The 19046-nt window shown below is 43.4% G+C and overlaps 1 protein-coding gene across 15 annotated transcripts in view; it reads left to right on the top strand.

The window, feature by feature from the left end:
* Positions 1 to 19046, top strand: part of myo9aa (myosin IXAa) — a 119350-nt gene that overhangs the window by 11448 nt on the left and 88856 nt on the right. For all 15 annotated transcript variants that reach the window (XM_085768552.1, XM_085768592.1, XM_085768588.1 and 12 more), the window contains exon 2: positions 17970 to 18941. In XM_085768552.1, the coding sequence (XP_085624678.1) occupies positions 18057 to 18941 (885 nt within the window). In that variant the 5' untranslated portion in view covers positions 17970 to 18056. The remainder of the gene's footprint in view (positions 1 to 17969; positions 18942 to 19046) is intronic.

Genomic DNA, 19046 nt, shown 5'->3' with positions numbered 1-19046 from the left:
CTGTCTTCCTCCTCATCTCCTCCCTCCTCTTCTTTCATCTCTGCTGCTTCTGCTGTTTGATAAGACCTGGCCAGCCACGGCCCACAGCGCATCTGGATCAGCTCAGCCGACTGATACGGAACTTTTAAGACGGATCCCAGCTCAGTTAACACTTGGACTGATATTGAAGTTTGAGAATATGAAATCCCCACGACTGATAAATCAGCCAACATGAATGTCCTTTTGATTTCCATTGAATCCTTTTATTGACACTACTTACTCAATATCTGTGCAATGAGGTCATACTGACTGATTGATTTTACATAGAAGCAGTTATGTGTCTTTTTTCTGGCATATTCATGTCAGTTGCTGTTTACCACCTCAGTTTTTACATACAAGTGTCCTGCACTTCTTTTGATTAGCATGTTAGGTGTGATTCTTTTTTATTTTACATTTTTTGGCTGCATCTCTGAGTCGTCAAAGTTTACTCCACGGTTAAAGAGGAGCTATACAAGTCTGGTCCCTTTTCTGCTGTTTTGCTAACCCTCCTCTCAGCCATGTGCGTTTGTTTACAACGAAGCCGGTGAAAAATCAATAGATGGAGCGGTGGATAACGTTATATAGCCTAACACATACGATGTTACGACGTGTATAGTCTTATCTGTCATAAACAAAAGATTGTGCGTTACGGAGTGCATTTGTCACAGTGTTGAAGGGACGAGAGCTGGAACACCGGGGCGGTGACCAGCACTGATGTTGTTAGGTTGGTTTTCAGCCGTGAGACGCCAGATGAAGGCAGAGAGTCTCCGTTCTCACTCGTAACAAGTTACAAGTCATGTAGTTAACGATCACAATTACTCCAGAGCTGCTTAGTTCCTCTCTCTTCTGTTTTTCATAAACTAGAAGTCAGCACATCCATTGTCTGAATCTGATTTCCCAGGGAACCATTAAACCTAAACATGTTCTGCCTTTTTTCTTTTTTTTTTTCTTTTTTAAAACAGCAGCTATTGATGACGTGCCATGCATTCTCTGGCCTGTTTTATTGCGGGGTGGTGCACTTTTCCTACTCTGCCGGCCAAATGTGGACCATGCAGCGTCATATTGATATTTCCAGAGCTGAGTGGAGTCTGAAAGGGAAAAATATTTTTCCACTCTCTAAAACAATAAAATGTAAATGTGAGGTCAGCGTAAGAGCAAGAGCCTTTGTTGCAGACTGAACATTTTACACCAGCGCTCAATAGTCATATATACAGTACAGCACATGGCAAAACCAATTCCTCCTCTTACAGTAGCTTAATTAGGATGTAATTCAGGCAATTACGGAGCAAATGGGAACACAGGAGGGTATGTTGAGAAAACTGCACACACACTACATCTGTTGAAATGCACTTAAAGTGTGTGTGTGTGTGTGTGTCGGAAAAAGCGTTTCTTCTTTAATGCTCGTCAGATTTAATTAGAAATCACTTTGATCTCTGTAATTATTACATGTAATCATGTTGTAGTTTCATTATGTACGGAGACCTTTCATTACAGTCACAATCTGTTTCTATGAAGAACCCCCTCCCCCCTCCACACACACACACACACACACACACACACACACACACACCTCTGGCTTCCGATAACAGTGAGCCATTAAAGCATTAGCTCACACTTATTTAGTTTTATGACACTGACTAACAGCATGTAGACACTCTGCAACACACTGAACAGTCACACACAAAGCGATGGAGTCCACTATGAGTAGGAAGCAATGACAAATCAGTTTATCTGTGCACAGGTCAGTGTGAAAGCAGTCGAGACGGGCAACAGGTTTCAAAGCAGGTGTTTCAGGATCAGCTGACCGGCCTGTGTCATCTGCTTTTAAAATCTAGTAACAGGCAAAACTGCTGCCGATCACCTCACACAGCCACATAGCTCCTGCATGTTGGGTGGTGTCATTGTGTGGTTCTGCTAATATCAGGAATTAGGTTTGAAGGAGCAACGAGTGGTAAAAACAAGGTGTTGTAATGTACACACACTGTGGAGCCGAGCCAGCCGTCCCCACTGTGTGACCGTCTGTGATCGTCTGAAATGTCACATGACTGGTTCTGTTGCATTGCAGAAAGCCCTTTCTGTTGCCATGCTCTGTTTTCTGCACTCTATATATTTATGTTTAGACTTTCACATGTCCCAACGCCTGCACAATCGTTGCTTTTGGGGTTTTGAAGATTAAAAAAAAAAGATCAATATGAATATGACACTTTTTTTCCTATAAGGCGAAAGAGAAATGTATCAACCGTCCCAGGATGGCGTTGTTATGGTGTTGTTGTTATGTCGAAGCCCCCTGAGCTACACTTCCTGTCTCACCCAAAGCTGCCGTCGTTGTCCTGGGAGTGGACACAGGAAGTGGAACTCTCTATGGCAACAACAGAGGAGTGGTGCTGTTTACTCCCACTGTTGCTTTCATACAAGCCCCCGGTTGCATTTTATAATATCCACTCCTCCTCTCAGTAGACAGGAGCGTGAGTTTTACTGAATGAATTCATTTAAATAGATTAACCACATTGAACCATGAGATGAGTGTCCTCCCAGAAAAGTAAATCTAAAACCTGCTTGAGACCAGTTGATGTAAAAGGTTTACAAGAAATGCAAGTGCATTAGCCTGTGCGTGTGTGTGTGTGTGTGTGTGGGAGCTTTTTTATGAGGGCCTGTTGAAATAAATCCACCGGTCATTTACGAGCTTCTGACTTCACCTTGTACTTTGGAGTTGTTGGTTTTTGTCTCAGTGTGAAGTTACACTGGGTCCTGGCTGGATTAACATCTGCTACATGTAGTTTTTCCATGAAGGACAAAAGGTAACACACAGTAGCGTGCAGCTCTCACAGCGTTGTCCTTGGGACTCCTGCCGTACACTGTATTAATTTCCTTCCTCTGCCTTCTCGCTCCACTCTCTCCGGCCCACTTCAGGCAAAAACAATTATAGGCCCTGCACAGCAAAGTCAGACTCTTAATTTAGCAAACACACATGGCATTTCCTCCTGTGTCGTGTCTTTTTTTCTTTTCCTTTTTTTTCCTTTTGCGTCAGTTGTGTCACCTGTTGGTGTTCAGCCGGTGGAATGTGGAGGGAGTTGGTGTAGGCCTGGCGCTTCATTCAGAATGACCAGCCGCCGTTATCCTCTGCTGTGTGCACAGACGAGCCTAAGGGGCCTTCAGTCATTTTTAATTACGGTGTGGACAGTGATTCCAGTGTGGACTTGTTCCAGCCTGGCTCCAGCCTCACTGACTCAGGTGTCTTGAAAACACACTTTAACCGTGTCAGCTTTTGTACCAACACAGTGTAGTTTATTTATTGATCAGTTGATCTTCATGACTCAAACCTCCTCTCCTTTCCCTTGCTTTTTTCTGTGTTACTGATTTCTCAGCATCAGTTTGTTCAAAGAGCTGCAAACATCCTCCTGAAGCCATGTTTTTCCATCATTCTGCTTTTGTCTGACGTATATTAATAAATGACTTCAAGGGATTAAGATAATAAAGCAAAAACCACAATTTAATGCATCATATCACTCTTACTGTGCTTTTTGCAGTCATTTTTAAATACTTAACATTTTTGCTGATCATTCTCAAATGTTAGATAAGCAATTTGAGAAAATCTGAATTTATTTTCCTGCATAATAAAGGGTTATGTCAATTCATGTCTGCATGGTTTAAACATCAATTAATAACATGGTGTTTTATAAATTGAATTGGTTAAGGTATCACTGTGAACAGCAACATCTTGACTAATATGAGATGTGTGAAATTTAGAATAAACAAAAACGTTGCCTTGACGGTCTCTTAGATGAGCCAACAGAATTAAATTAATGTTCATCTTGTACAGGAATGGATTTGAAACTGTGGAAAAACTTCACAGGAACCCCAGGACAGCTCCACATGGCTAGTAGGTGGAAGAAACTCCTTTTCCCAAATTAGGGAATGAATGAAAACTTTCCCTAAATAAAATGGTTTGACATTATAAGCAATGAAACATGTGTCAAAGGTCCGAGGGCACAGATGATTGTTGCTGAAATGTTGGACTGAACCATTTGTTAAATTGAATCAATAGTGACTATAAGCACAGTGATGTCTCGCCCTGCTGAAGTGAAGTCAGCTCTTTTCTTTCTTTCATTTCTGACTCCCTCCTTTTTCCTTCGCTCTCTCACTCTCACTTTCCCACAGCTCAGATTTCAGGAAACCAACATCCTCCTCTCCCTCTGTTTCTTTCTGTCTGTTTCCGTCTCTGTATCTCCTCCATTTTCTCATTTCAATCTCTTCTCTTTCTGTGTCTCTGTTCCCCCTCTCGCTTCATTCTCCTCTCTCGCTCTTCGTTGGCTGTCTGAATATTTTCAGGGCCGGGGCTCATGTTCCACACCCCGGCCTCCACTTCCTAGTCATAGTAGTTAAGAGAGACGGACGGAGAGACCTGAGAGCCGTGTGAGTGAGTGCACAACATGCTACAGACGCAGTAAAACGTATATAAGGCTGTATTTCTCTGCAGGTCCTCAAACCATATTGCTGTTAGTGCATGACAAGAGAAGGATTCTTCCCTCTGGGCCTTAATTGACAAGTTAATTCAGGAGGGAAACAGTTCATCTCCACTCCCTGTAGTGCACATGGACTCATCCCTTTCTATTGTCTTTGAGTGGTAAAGCTAGCTGGACGGGTGAGGATTAGTTGGTGGATCGATTTGTAGGTGACACTGCTCTTTGTTTTAGACTTGTGTTCGTCACTCAAACATCTGAAAGGGTATGTTAGGCTACGGAAATGTTACACACGCTGATAATTATTTATGAAGAGTTCGCCCCAACAGGAAAAACTACATTTACCAGATATTTTCCTGTAACATTTATAGGTCAAAAAAGCCTCCTTAGCTTTTTCCCTTAAAGGGATAGTTAAACATTTTGGCAAATTGGCCCATTGCCATAATCCCTATAGTCTTCGGAGTGGGTTTGTTGCCTTTAATTGTTGGTGCAAGCAGTTTTTAGAACGGCGGAGCAGAGACGTGAGCTCTGCATGGTGCACGGTATTTCCTGGCCTCTCATGGACAAGTTGTGACCTGAACATTCACCACGCTACGAGATAATAACGTAACGTTACCAGACAGAGTTTTTTTCGAGGCAAATACAGAGACTGCTTGCCGAAAAACTGCCCACAATGGGAACGAGCATGAGGTTTACCTCTAAAACAACTCTGTTTGTGGTGAATGTGCAGGTCACAACTTGTCCACCAGAGCGTTTTGGAGTTGTTGGATTGTGTATTTGATGAGTTTGATGAGGGAAACCAAGAAATCCCAATAGCCTCCGTAGCGTAGCTCTGAGCAGTTCACGGCTCTGCTCCACCGTTCTAAAAATAGCTTGCACCGATAATTAAAGGTAACAAACCTACTTCTATGACTATAGGGATTATGGCAATGGGCTAATTTGTTTGTTTTCTTAAAGGTCGACTTGAATCCTCAAGTTGAGATTTGAGATTTTCTATCCATATTTTCATGCTTATCACATTTCAGACTATTTTCAGCTGTAACTCAACCTGATTTTCCTCCTGGTAAATCTTCTGTTTTTAGAGTTAAAGGCTCCAGCTCTGTACTGCACTGTGCTTGTACAGTATGGTTAAGGAAATTTGCTGGGCAACCTGGAGGCTGCCGGGGACAAAACAAAGAGTAAAAAGGATCATTTTTATCAGATTTTTTTTTCAACTGATAGCGATCTACTTGTTCCATTTGTCAGGACACTGGACACCACACACCCTCCGTGATTGAAGATGTAGAGCCCCTCTCTCAGACTGCAAACACTGAGAAGCTGCTCTGAGAAAATATTTCCTGCGTTTGCAAATGTCCTGGTGCCGTCATCTCCTCACCATAAAAAAAAAGAAAGAAAAAAAGTCCAGGTTCTGGAGCAGTGAGCACAGTCTACACATCAGAGCTTTGGGGAAGCATTAGCATGAATTAACTGCAATTTTAACGAAACCCCAAAAACCCAAATGTGAAAGACGCTGATAAAAATGTTGGCGTCCCACTCTCCTTGTTTTCCATTTACCCCAAATTAGCGTCAAACACAGTCACTCACCAGTGAGTTAAATAAAAGGAAAGGTTACAGTAGACTGCTCTGCCATATCCTCATGTTACAGTCAATTTACCACATGGTCTCAGGAAAAACGTTAACCTCTGTCAACCATTCACTTCTGGGCAGTGACACTGGTATGAGTCAGAGATGGTCTGTAGAGGAAATGGAGTAAAGATTGTCGGATACAGAGGAAAACTTCACAAGGTCATGGGGACTCATGTAAGAAGACGGTGGAAATGTCCAAAGCTAAATAATCTGAACATACTGTAACAGATAGCAGAGTTTCCTGAGACCAGCATAGGCTACGTCATGAAATGGCAAAGTGAAAGTAATGCATGAAGTATGAGCTCCTGGAGGCTCGGTGTGGTAGAGACCACTCACGCTGGCCAGCTGCAACATGCTCCTGTTGGCTAAAACAGCTCCTTCAGTTTCTATCTATTCATCCTCTGTGTTGTGATGTTTAATCCCACCTGGCATTTGTTGTCAGGATTGTAGGCTACAACTTTTTTTTTTTTCAAAAACATGTTCGAATAAAGAGGAGAAAACGCTCTGAACGCTAATGAGCTCACTGACTGACAAAAGCAAATCGACCTACATTTTGCAGTTGTGCGCTAGTGTGAGGGCGCAAAGCAGCAGCTCCACACTGCAAATGTTTGTTGTTGATTTCCGTGAGTACTAGTATTACTTAAAGGTTATAGCTACAACTTTTTCTTTCACATCCACAGAATGTCTAGAGAGTCTTAATTTTACAGATTTTTTTTATAAATAATTGTTTTATAAATTTTGACAGGTCCAAAAATACATAGCTAGGTAGGCTATATGGTAAAGGTTGGAAACATTGGCATGAAGTGATCTCTGCACCAGCAGCATTAGTACGTTGATGATAAAATGGCATTGTGCTAATGCTAATGCTAATGCTAACTAACGGTCAGCTGGTACTGTAACGTTTCTGGTGCAGGCGTGATGCTGCAGGTTTGTCAGGTTTGTCTGCAGGTGAGTTAGTGTGAAATGATTCAGATGTGTTTCCAGTCCACTGTCAACACCGTCTGCTGCTCGTTAAAGGGATAGTTCACCCTAGAATGATATTTCGCTCATTATCTACTCACCCTCATGTTGACTAAGGGCTGGAAGAATTTTCAGAGTCCACCGTCCCTTCTCTGAGTTACAGGGGGTCTTGGCGTAGCAGTGCATGTCCATATAACGGTTGCAAAGGGACACCAGAGCTCTTCGTAAAAAAACACACACAAAAAAACATCCAAATACCTCCATGATGCTCGTATGTAATGTCCGTCTTGTGCTGAAGCCCCAAATTGCGTAATTGTCCCGAAAAAAATTAAATAAGTCTATATTTTAAGCTTGTTTCTAGCGGAAGCTTCTCGAAGCTCCTCTTCCTGGTCCGTCCAAATCTCGCGTGATTCGCAGTAACCGCACTGACGCCGGCGCAAATCACGCAAGATTTGGACGGACCAGGAAGAGGAGCTTCGAGAAGCTTCCGCTACAAACAAGCTTAAAATATAGACTTATTTAATTTTTTTCGGGACAATTACGCAATTTGGGGCTTCAGCACAAGACGGACATTACATACGAGCATCATGGAGGTATTTGGATGTTTTTTTGTATGTGTTTTTTTACGAAGAGCTCTGGTGTCCCTTTGCAACCGTTATATGGACATGCACTGCTACGCCAAGACCCCCTGTAACTCAGAGAAGGGACGGTGGACTCTGAAATATCATTCTAGGGTGAACTATCCCTTTAAATACAGTTAGCATTAGCTTAGCTTTAGCTACTAGCTGCTCCCTACAGATCCCTACAGAGTGCAACACCTACTGGCTGGGAGGAATTAAACTTGTAGCTAACACCTTTAAATGACAAAATTGTTCATTATTTTTTAAATACTTATCAACTAGTTCTCTCCACAACCTCCTGTTTCCACCAGTATGATTTCACTTTGTCTTGGAGGAATTTGTCTTAACTTTAACTGATTGTCTCAGTGACATGTTTTCTGTTGCAGTTTAGTTTCATTTCTAGGACACAGAGTTGCTCCAGTAGCTGCATGCTGCTGCTCCAAAAGAGCTGGAGAACTGTAGCTGGACAAGGTCAAGGCCCGTGTCTGTGTGTGAGCTGCAAAGTCCCCTGCGGGCTGAAGGTGAACTATTTCTGTGGGACGCTGCAGACAGGCTTGTGTTACACATTGATACATTTGGGTCCAAGGAATGGTGACCTGTAATTACGTGCGTGTGTGTGTTTGCTGGACGTGTCGGTGCTCGTGCAGTACGTCCACTGCTGCATCCATCAGCTGACCCCTCCTCCACCCCTGCTTCTCCCGCAGACTGAGGTTACGACCACACTCTGGGGGCAGCCTATGTTAAACTGTAAAAAAAACAACAACAAAAAAACACTCAGGTCTCTGCTCAGTCTTCAGGTTGTTTGTCTTGATCAATGATTAGTTGAATTAGCTAAATCTTTTTCTCTTGCATAAATTCAGTCAACATCTATAGGAGCCTGTTCTCCACATAAAAGTCTTTGTGTTTTGACTCTCTTCCTGCTTTCTCCATGCTTCAGTATAGTACAACAACACGATTTAGCTTTTCTTACATGTTTATTTTGCTTGCTTGTTTTGTTCATAACAAATTGTATAAGAGTAGTTAAGTGGAAAACACTGCAGGCATCGTCTGTGGTCTTTGTAAAACTTGAAGTATCGACTCTGACCAATCAAAGCACATTCTTCAGAAAGCTCAGTGTTTTTCTCCTTCAGGAGCTCTTGCCCTTCCCCTTTTCTTTACAGTTGGTTTTATGACTGCTTGTACTGTATGTGTTTTATGTCTGAAGTGCAATTTCCTCTCCCTGTAACTGTGAGGGGGTTGGGTCTGTTTTTGAAGGTTGTGTAGCCCTATTAAAAGCGGGGAAATGAGTTTCTGTGTGGTATGCACGCCGCATAACACAGTCTGGCTCTCTGGCTCTTATCTTATCTGTCCTACAACGCACTGTCACCATTAGCACCCTCTTTCACACATGACACAGGCAGATGCCAATAAACTGAACTTGTGAGAACACACTTATGTGGCAGAGTTTTAGAAAGTATTGACCTGATAGAGAGGAGACTTAAAACCATGTGAAATGTCTTTAAAATTGGCTGAATGACTTAAAACTTACCCAAGTAGGATGTCAAATCATACATCTCATCATGGATTTTATGATGCAGTCTGGGTTCATTTACTTTTTCCATCAGTGCAGTGAATGTTTGAAAGCTGTGTTCAAGGATCAGACCAACCAACACAGAAAACCAGATACTTTGGGCTCACTTACTGTTTATTGTCAGTGTATTGTTTTGCAGTAGCTGTAATATTGATTGATTTATTCGTCCATTCCACAAAACATTAACATACACAAACAAGTCAAAATTTCATAATCAATATGGGCGAAAGGGCAAAGGCAGAAGCAAAGCTTATTAATGCCTACCCTATTTACAGGAAGAAAAATTACAATAACAAAACAAAATTTGTAGGAAAATTACACTCAGAGAGAGTAAGTAAGGTGAACAGTATCAAAACGAAACAAACAAAACCTCCATTTAGTAATAATAATTTTCTTACTTTATGTTACTTTATGAAATATCTGTTGTTTTTTTTCTTCATAAACCATAGAAAGCATTAGAATAATCTTCCTGCTATGGCATCACATTAAAGGGATAGTTCAACATTTTGGCAAATTGGCCCATTGCCATAATCGCTATAGTCATAGCAGTAGGTTCATTACCTTTAATTGTAGGTGTAAGCTATTTTTAGAACGGAGGAGCGCAGCAGCTGGCTGCTCAGAGCTACGCTATGGAGGCTAAGGGAATTTCTTGGTTTCCCTCATTAAACTCATCAAATTCAACATCCCAAAACTCCACAGCGCTTTTGTAGACAAGTTGTGACCTGCACAACCACCACGCTATGAGATAATGACGGAACGATACGAAACGGAGCCGTTTTCGAGGTAAATTCATACAAAACCGCTGATGCGCGTTGCGTTCAGGGACAGTTTTTCAGCAAGCAGTCTCCGTATTTACACTGTATTTACCTCGAAAACGGCTCCGTTTCGTATCGTTCCGTCATTATCTCATAGCGTGGTGGTTGTGCAGGTCACAACTTGTCTACAAAAGCGCTGTGGAGTTTTGGGATGTTGAATTTGATGAGTTTAATGAGGGAAACCAAGAAATTCCCTTAGCCTCCATAGCGTAGCTCTGAGCAGCCAGCTGCTGCGCTCCTCCGTTCTAAAAATAGCTTACACCTACAATTAAAGGTAATGAACCTACTGCTATGACTATAGCGATTATGGCAATGGGCCAATTTGCCAAAATGTTGAACTATCCCTTTAAATGATTGTCTAGACCTGCTTTTAAAAGATGCTTCATTCACTGACATAAAAACCAGGATAAAACATCATCCAGTTTGCTAAGTCTTGGACTTGACAGCCAGATGTGAATTTCACTTATTTTTAAGGTGTGTCCAGACACTGGTTGCAAATGATGATGGATAAAGAAAACTTTTGTAGTTCCGGTCACATCATGTTTTGATAGCGACTCATTGTAGCATCCAATCTGCCCTGAAGACGTAGCTGCTCAAAGGACATGTGATAACTTTTAGTATAATATACCCAGTGCAGAAGCGATGATTGGCTCCTCCCACTTCTTTCTAGAAATTACATGCAGCAGCAGTAAAAACCAATATATATCCTCTTAAATGAAAAAAAAATGGTATGAATTTAGCATTAGGAGTGCAGTCTTTACCCTGCCTCCCGTCAGGTCAAAGATGTGAGATATAGCTTTTCTGTCATTCACAGACAGCAAATGCACAACAGTGACAAACTAAAAGCGCCGTCATATGACTGATAATCATAATAGCTAAATTTGGCACCATGGAGCTGTCAGATTCACAAAATGAACCCACAAAAATGTGCAGACTAGATGTGAGAGTTGACAGTCCAGTGCCAACTGGCACACCTCAGTGTAATGCACACACATTCCCCGTGGTGAAGGTATGATAAAGAGCCACCGCAACATAATGAGCCCTGAATATACACGAGCTGAGCCCTGATGACAGTGACACACAACGTGCAGCCTTTCAGAAAAAAAAGACTTCACATCACAGAAAGCCAACCAAACTTGATCCTTCACTCCTCTGAAACAATGGCTGCCATTGAGAAGACTAACTCACGTGGTCGAACCTCTCCCGCTCAGGCTGCAGGGAGGATGTAACTGGTGTCATTTCTTCAGATTATTCAGTATCTGGAAATGAAACGCATCCTTTCGCAGGAATCATGTTTTTTTTTTTGTTTTTTTTTAAACACATTACTTAGGAAAAAAAAGACAGCAGTAAATATCCTATTACTTATAAACAGGGCTCCATGCAGTCAGATATTTCGTAATAACTGTCTGAGATTCTGTCCACTTGTTAATTGCATTTTTTGTATTTTTGTTTCACTTATGCTGCAGGTTGTGTTCACCACTGATCCAAGTGCAGATAAGTTCCCACATTACTCTTAACTGTGGTGAACTCAGATAACATCTGTCCCAAAGTTTAACTTTTTTCAAAAAATGCTCAAAGCAAGAATGCATGTCTCGTATGTTTTGCATATTTGGGGTTTGTGCGTGTATTGTTACTTTGCTGTGTTTGTCGACGGCTCAGTTGACTGTTGTTGTCCTCAGCTGCTGTGTCTTAAGGAAACATTTCCATGGACAGATTCTAGGTCAGATTACCTGACTGTGATTCCTGATCTCCGACCATTCAGGTGATGCAACCAGATCTGTTTCTGCTTCAGTCATTTGAGGAGAACAGGGACGAGAGGAGACCTCCGCATTTTTCCTCCAGCTGTGCTCCATCTGCTTTGCCACTTCCTCCAGGGCACAAACCTCTGGCTTATCTACATCAAACCTTTCTTTTCTGTTTAAAAAAATAAAAGTTCCCCATGCAGACACACAGGCGTGGCGCTCAGGTGAAATGTCATCATGCTTCAGACATTTTCTCTTCCTCTTTGTTCTGTCTGTTGCGTTCTGCCTCTCAGTGGGAGCAGCAGAGCAGCTGCATGTTAGTTACTTTGAGAAAGGTTGTGTGAGTGATAACGTCAGTCGCTGCGTGTCATGTGTGTCTTGGAACACAGTACCGTATGTGATTGGGGGAAAAAAAGCCACAGTTTCATTATGTTCAGCAGTATCACAGTTGGCCTTTACAGGGCTGAAGATTAAATTGTATCAGTTATCTAAGAGACAAAAGAACATAATTCCCAGTCAGGGATGCTACTGATCCATTGTTACTGCAAGAATATGACATCAGTGGTACAGTGGTTCGCATTCTCCTCTCTCTGCAAGCAGGTTCTGGGTTTGATTCCCTCGTTCCTCCAACAGTCCATCACCCTATGCCCGCTGTGGTTGGCTCAAGCCCCACTGTGACCCTGCATAGATAGGTGGTGTAGACAATGGATGGATGGAAGAGTTTGACAATTGATGTGTTTAAGTATATTTTTTGGAGCTTTTTCTCCTTTAATGGATAGGACAGTTGAGAGAGAGAGACAGGAAATGGGGAGGCAGAGAGAGGGGGAATCATATGCAGGACAGGGCCGCTCGACACGGGATTTGAACCGGGGTCGCCTGCAGTGAGGACTATAGCCTAAAAACATGGGGCGGGTGCTCTACCAACTACTAACTCTCTACAAACTGAGCTAAACCCGCCCCTGATGTGTGATTTTGAGTTAGGAACCTGGACCTATGCTGATTCTCATACACCATGATGTCATCATGATCCATACCCCTAATAAGTGTTGTTATGACAGGTACCACATGGTGAGGGGTATTTTCTCTCCTTGACAACATGTTTAGGGATAGTTCAACATTTTGCCAAATTGGCCCATTGCCATAATCTCTATAGTTTTAGGAGTAGTTTTGTTACCTTTAATTGTCAGTGCAAGCTATTTTTAGAACAGCGGAGCAGAGCCATGAGCTGATTTCTTGGTTTCCCTCATCAAACTCATCAAATACACAATCCAACAACTCCAAAACGCTCTGGTGGACAAGTTGTGACCTGCACATTCACCACACTATGAGATAATAACGGAACGTTACGAGACAGAGTTGTTTTCCAGGCAAATTCATGCAAAACAGCTGATGCGCATTCCCGTCAGGGGCAGTTTTTCAGCAAGCAGTCACAAGTTGTCCACCAGAGAGTTTTGGAGTTGTTAGATTGTGTATTTGATGAGTTTGATGAGGGAAACCAAGAAATCCCATGAGCCTCCGTAGCGTAGCTCTGAGCAGCTTGCGGCTCTGCTCCGCTGTCCTAAAAATAGCTTGCACCGACAACTAAAGGTAACTAACCTACTGCTATGACTATAGGGATTATGGCAATGGGCATATTTGCCAAAATGTTGAACTATCCCGTTAACATTGAAACTTATCTTTAGCCTTCATGCTGAGGCTTCTTCTCTCCTTTCATACGTTTGCTCTGCACACGGCTGCTCTCCTGACTGAAAGGCGTTTGAACCACGATGGCTGCCGTGTCATGGGGAACTGAATCGAACCCAAATCTCTTGTGGTGCTCAACAGACCCAGACAGAGCGTCTGTCTGTACCAAGTTATGTCTGACTTCTATCACCTTCAAACAAGTACAACAACCACAAAGAGACGCACAAGAGAATCAAAAGGAGGTGCAAGTTACTATAAACAACTTCAAGGAGACACAAAATAACCATAAAGACGTTCAGTTTGTGGCTTCTACAGAGGAGCGGTTAGTGTTTTATGTGACTGTGATGAAGGGTCTGTTTTCTCACAACTCGTTCATGCGCTTCAACTTTTCCGTCATACACAGACACCACAATGATACAAAAGGAAATGGTGATATAAACACAAAAATAAAAGCTATTTTTTCCCCCCAGATCCATACTCAGATCCATTCCCCGGATCCATAATCGGCTCTGTTTGTAATATAACTCTCCTGCTTTAAGATCAAGTTCCGCAAGCTGTGTAAAGTAAACACACAGCAGCTTCTGAGGGAATCTACTCCACCTCTCTGCTGTCATCACAGCTCCCCGACCACCACTCCACCTCCCTGTTTACAGCTGCCTATGGGGGTAAACTCCCAAAGTCACCACAGCCTAGTACTTGTAAAAGGAAAAAAACAAACAAAAAAAAAAAAGCTGATTTCAGCACTTGCTCTCTCTGATTAAAATGAATTCAACACCCGTTGGACTTTGTTAACCGGCTCATTGTGGCTGCTGCTTGAAAGATTATCCATTGCAAAACTGTTCCACCAAATATTTCATTAAGATGGATTGTATAAAAACCGGGTTTGATAACACTGCTGCTTTGTTTGTGTGTTGTTAGGAGACATTATGACAGATAATCAGTATTATCACAACTGATAATCTGTATTTGTAGGTCACTGCACTTGTTGATACCGAAATTGCTCATCCAGTCTCCCTAAATAAAAAGCTTAATTAATATCGCTCTAAAAAATGCTGAAATTTGTGTGTAATTATGTCATTTTGAATAACAAATGACTGAATGATAACACTTTGTAACACTACATTTTTAAAATTACCTTGATGTATAAAGCTCTTGTTGTGTTATGGATCGTTCATGTATCTGACAATTGTCACATCACCCCCCCCCGAATCTGAGCAGACTCTCCCTCATGTCACCTTGATCCGTTCCAGGCTGAAGATAATGCAGTTTTTATCTAACAAAAGCAAAGACAGCAATGGAGATAGTAGCTATTGGGAGAGATGGACTGTGTGATTTGTAGGATTTGCTCATGTTTTCCTGGAGGAGAGATGTCCATTAGTTGATTGTGCTCATGTGATGGTAAACAGAGAGGCAGGCAGGCAGCGTGGTTCTGTGCTGTCTAGCACTGCTTCAACCCTAAATCTCCCCTCCCTATCCTTTAAGCAGCGAGCTGACCATCTGTTCCAGGCGCCCGGCCCTAACTCAGCGCTGGACACACGCACACACATAATACACACACACACATGCATGATACAACCACAAAAGCAGGGAATACATTCATCAGTCTGTTAATATCTCCTGTTCGATCTGTGTATGCCAGCAGTGTGATGCTTTGTGTGAGGGTTAAAAAAGGTGATGTGTGCTTGTTTTCCTGGGTGTGTGTGCATGTGTTTGTGTGGCACATGGTTATATCAAAGTTGCTGAGGCGACACGTGGCATGAGGGGTTGAGTATGGGGCGACAGGATATGACCAGGCAGGGGTGCAGCATTGTATCATTTTCCTGCTGAAACCCTTTGTACTCCACTCTGCACCAGCGACATGTGTCCCTGTCTCATTTCCTGTTTTCACTTTTTTTTTCTCCCCCGCATGCACTGCTTCCAAATTAATTGGCATTGCCATTTAGGTTATTAATGATGACAAACATTTCAACATTTCATTTCAGCTTCTTCTTTGTCATTTTAATCAGGAGAGATATGGCATGATGTTTTTTTGTGGCTTTTTTCTTCACATTTTAAATGTGAAACACAGCAGGCAGCCAAAAGCAGAATGGGTGGTGGTGGTGTAGCTGCGTGCACTGCAATGACAGGGGAGAGGTGTAGTAGACTCCTTCAGAACCTAATTTAGCAGCCGCAGCCTCGACACATGTTGCACTCTGATTAATAGTGGCAACTTAAGTGCCACAGCACAGCATTCCTTTATGTACCCGCATGAAGAAGCCACAGCTGATGGCAACAAGTTGAAGCCCATTCTCATGGTGCTTTGAAAAACTCACTATCTGAAGCGGGAGTGGATGTGTCACTCTGTGACTCCTGGAATGTGCTGAGCATTTCATACCGATGATACACGAGGCTGCAATGTTACCTGACAAATATGTCACCGCTTACAATGCAAACATCATCTACGGTTGACAACCTCTTTTTTTTTTGGTTGATCTAAACACCAAACAAGTCTTTAAATGTCTGCCTTTCTGCCCTACACATTTCTACACACTGGAGAAGTCGAAAAAATCACCTGCGGAGCTCCATTGTGGCTTTTATAAGAGATATGCTGGAGTTTAAAAAGCTTTTTAATTTGCAGTTTTGCAGACAATGCGTCATAGAGTCCATGTAGGTTGAATGCCACTCAGACGTCCAACTTCATCGCCCGCTGTACTGAATATACAGTTCATCATTGTTCTGCTTTAAGAGGCGATGACGGCCCACTGGAAAGTCTTGTTCTGTGCTTGCATTTTTGTTTTTGCATGAAAATATCTATCAAGTCAACCATTTAAAAATATCCTCTGGCCCCGACATTGTTCAGATGTAGTTTATGGAGTGTTTGTGCTCTACAGTAGCTCCAGTCCAAATCCTCAGGACAGAGAAGCAGAGTTTTTTGTCAGCAGCTCAGTCAATAAAGCGCCTCTCTCTCTATTTCTGGATCTGTGGCCTCCGCTCACACCATGATGCCCCCGATGCTGTGTATCGAGGAGGGAACTTGTGAATGGCTCGATTGTGTGTTCAGTGAGGAGGACAGGGGCAGCTGTTGGTCTTTGGTGTTGCGAGAGCTTATGTGTGTGCTCGGGAGCGTGTATGTGTGCTAATGGTAATCCTGCAGATCCTGATGACTTATCCTTTATGAGTGTGCATGTCGGCTTCAGCAAAATAATTTGGCCCTTTAGTCGATTACATAATAGCGGATGAGGTCTTTGTGTCATAATCAGACGAAATTCCGTAATCTGGCAGATTGCAGACGGCTCTGTTGAAATGCCTGGTCTTAGATCAGTTGGAGAGATGGTAGAAGTCTCATTTATTCATCTTGGTGTCAGGTCAGACATAGTAGAGCTGAAACAATCACTCAGCTAATCAATCATTTTATTATTCAAGCAGGAAATTACTCAACAGTCATTTTGGGATTTTTGAACTGGACACATTGAAGATATTATAAGAGATGTAATCTTTTTGTGATTTTATTGAGCAACCATTTGATTGCAAAGATCATTTTATTAATTACAAGTAAGAATTGTGTAATTTTCGGGGGGCAACCGACATAGGCCTCTAAGGGGCTCTGAATGCCCACAACCAACGGCCGTGTTCACCAAACGCGCTCTCTATCTCTCTCAGAATGCTGCCGTAACCAGGTAACAAAACGAGCCATCGCACTTCCGAGCCGCTTGATGAGCGGCGCGCTGTTCCAAAAGTTGAACAGATTTCAACTCTGAGCCCTCTGAGCGCCGCGACAAAAAAGCGTGCTGAACTCCATAGGATTTGAATGGAAAGTAGACGCCCAGAGCGCTGAAAGCGCATCTGGTGGACCCGGCCCCTAATTGTCTAAATGACAACACTTAATTTTCTATCAAACGTCCCATCATTCCGACAATTCTTGCCTCCTATGGTCGGAATGACAGTATTTTTTTTCTTTTTTTAAACATCCTGCCTTTCCGACAATTCCTTTTAATAGCGTATTTTTTAGGGCTGACCCGATTATCATATTTTGATAATTGAAGCTTTGCGGACATAAAATCGATCAAAATCGAAGCTTCGACGGCCAGTGGGGTGCGCGATCGTAACGTGGCAACGAACGAAGCTTCGAAGCTTCGATTTTTTTGGGTCAGCCCTAGTATTTTTCCCCCAAAAGATTTTGCATTGGTTGGGCTTAGGCGATGATGAAAGGAGTTAGTTAAATTTAGTAAAAAGACCAGGTAGAGGCTAGACAGGCCAGATAGATGGAGAGAGTTCAGATAAGTAGGAGGGAGTCACCTGTTGAGTAACGCACATTTCCTTATATGAAAGCCTTGTCGGAATGGTGGGACTATGGCATGTTGGAATAGCGGTATGTCGGAATGGTGGTATGTCGAGATGGTGGTATGTCGGAATGACAGCATGTAACATGTAACCGTAATTTTTGTCGTACAGTGTTGCAGAGCATTAATCCTTTTTTTTGTCCTCCTCCTTTACAGTGGTTATGTCTTGACCTGGTGGCCTCTTCAGCCCAGTAAAGGACGTGCCAGTGCCGGGCTGCTGCTCATGGGAACTCCTGCTCCGCCATGAGTGCTCGTGATGGCGTTGGCGGCGTCGGAGGTGTGGGCACCCTGGGCCGGCGGCAGCGCTTCGAGAACTCCGAGTTCACCGTGCGCATCTACCCTGGCGCCCTGGCCGAGGGCACCATCTACTGCCCCATCAGCGCCCGCAAGACCACCACGGCCGCCGAGGCCATCGAATACGTCATTGACCGCCTCCAGCTGGACCGCACCAAGTGCTACGTTCTAGCTGAGGTGAAGGAGTTCGGTGGGGAGGAATGGATCCTGAACCCCAGCGACTGCCCCGTGCAGAGGATGATGCTCTGGCCCCGCGTGGCTCTGGAGCACCGGCCGCTGTCAGGCGGCGAGGATTACCGCTTCCTGCTGAGACAGAAGAACCTAGACGGCTCCATCCACTACGGCGGCAGCCTCCAGATGTGGCTGCAGGTCACCGAGGAGCGCAGGCGCATGGTGGAGCGCGGACTGCTGCCACAGCCCGAATCTCAGGGCGACCACGCCGACCTGTGCCGCCTGCCGGAGCTCAACGAGCGCTCGCTGCTGGACAACCTGCGCTCGCGTTTCCGCCAGGAGAAGATCTACACCTACGTCGGAAGCATCCTCATCGTCATTAACCCCTTCAAGTTCCTGCCCATCTACAACCCCAAGTATGTGAAGATGTATGATAATCATACACTGGGAGATCTGGAGCCACACATTTACGCGGTGGCGGATGTGGCCTACCACACCATGCTGCAGAGACAGAGGAATCAGTGCATTGTTATATCTGGGGAGAGCGGCTCTGGGAAGACACAGAGCACCAACTTTCTCATTCATCACCTGACCGCTCTCAGCCAGAAGGGTTTCGCCAGTGGAGTGGAGCAGATTATCTTGGGGGCGGGGCCAGTGCTAGAGGTAAGCAAAAACACCAACAACATAGGTTCCTAACAAAGATCATTTCTTGCAAAGCTTTTATGAACCTTACACTTCAGACTCATCAGTCCAGGTCCGGTCTGTTGA

This window comes from Trachurus japonicus, chromosome 3 (genome assembly GCF_045865225.1).
Source record: "Trachurus japonicus isolate A0001 chromosome 3, Traja_1.0".
NCBI classification, from domain to species: Eukaryota; Metazoa; Chordata; class Actinopteri; order Carangiformes; family Carangidae; genus Trachurus; species Trachurus japonicus.
The sequence above is the reverse complement of the archived record's forward strand: the minus strand, read 5'-3'. Positions and strand labels throughout refer to the sequence as shown.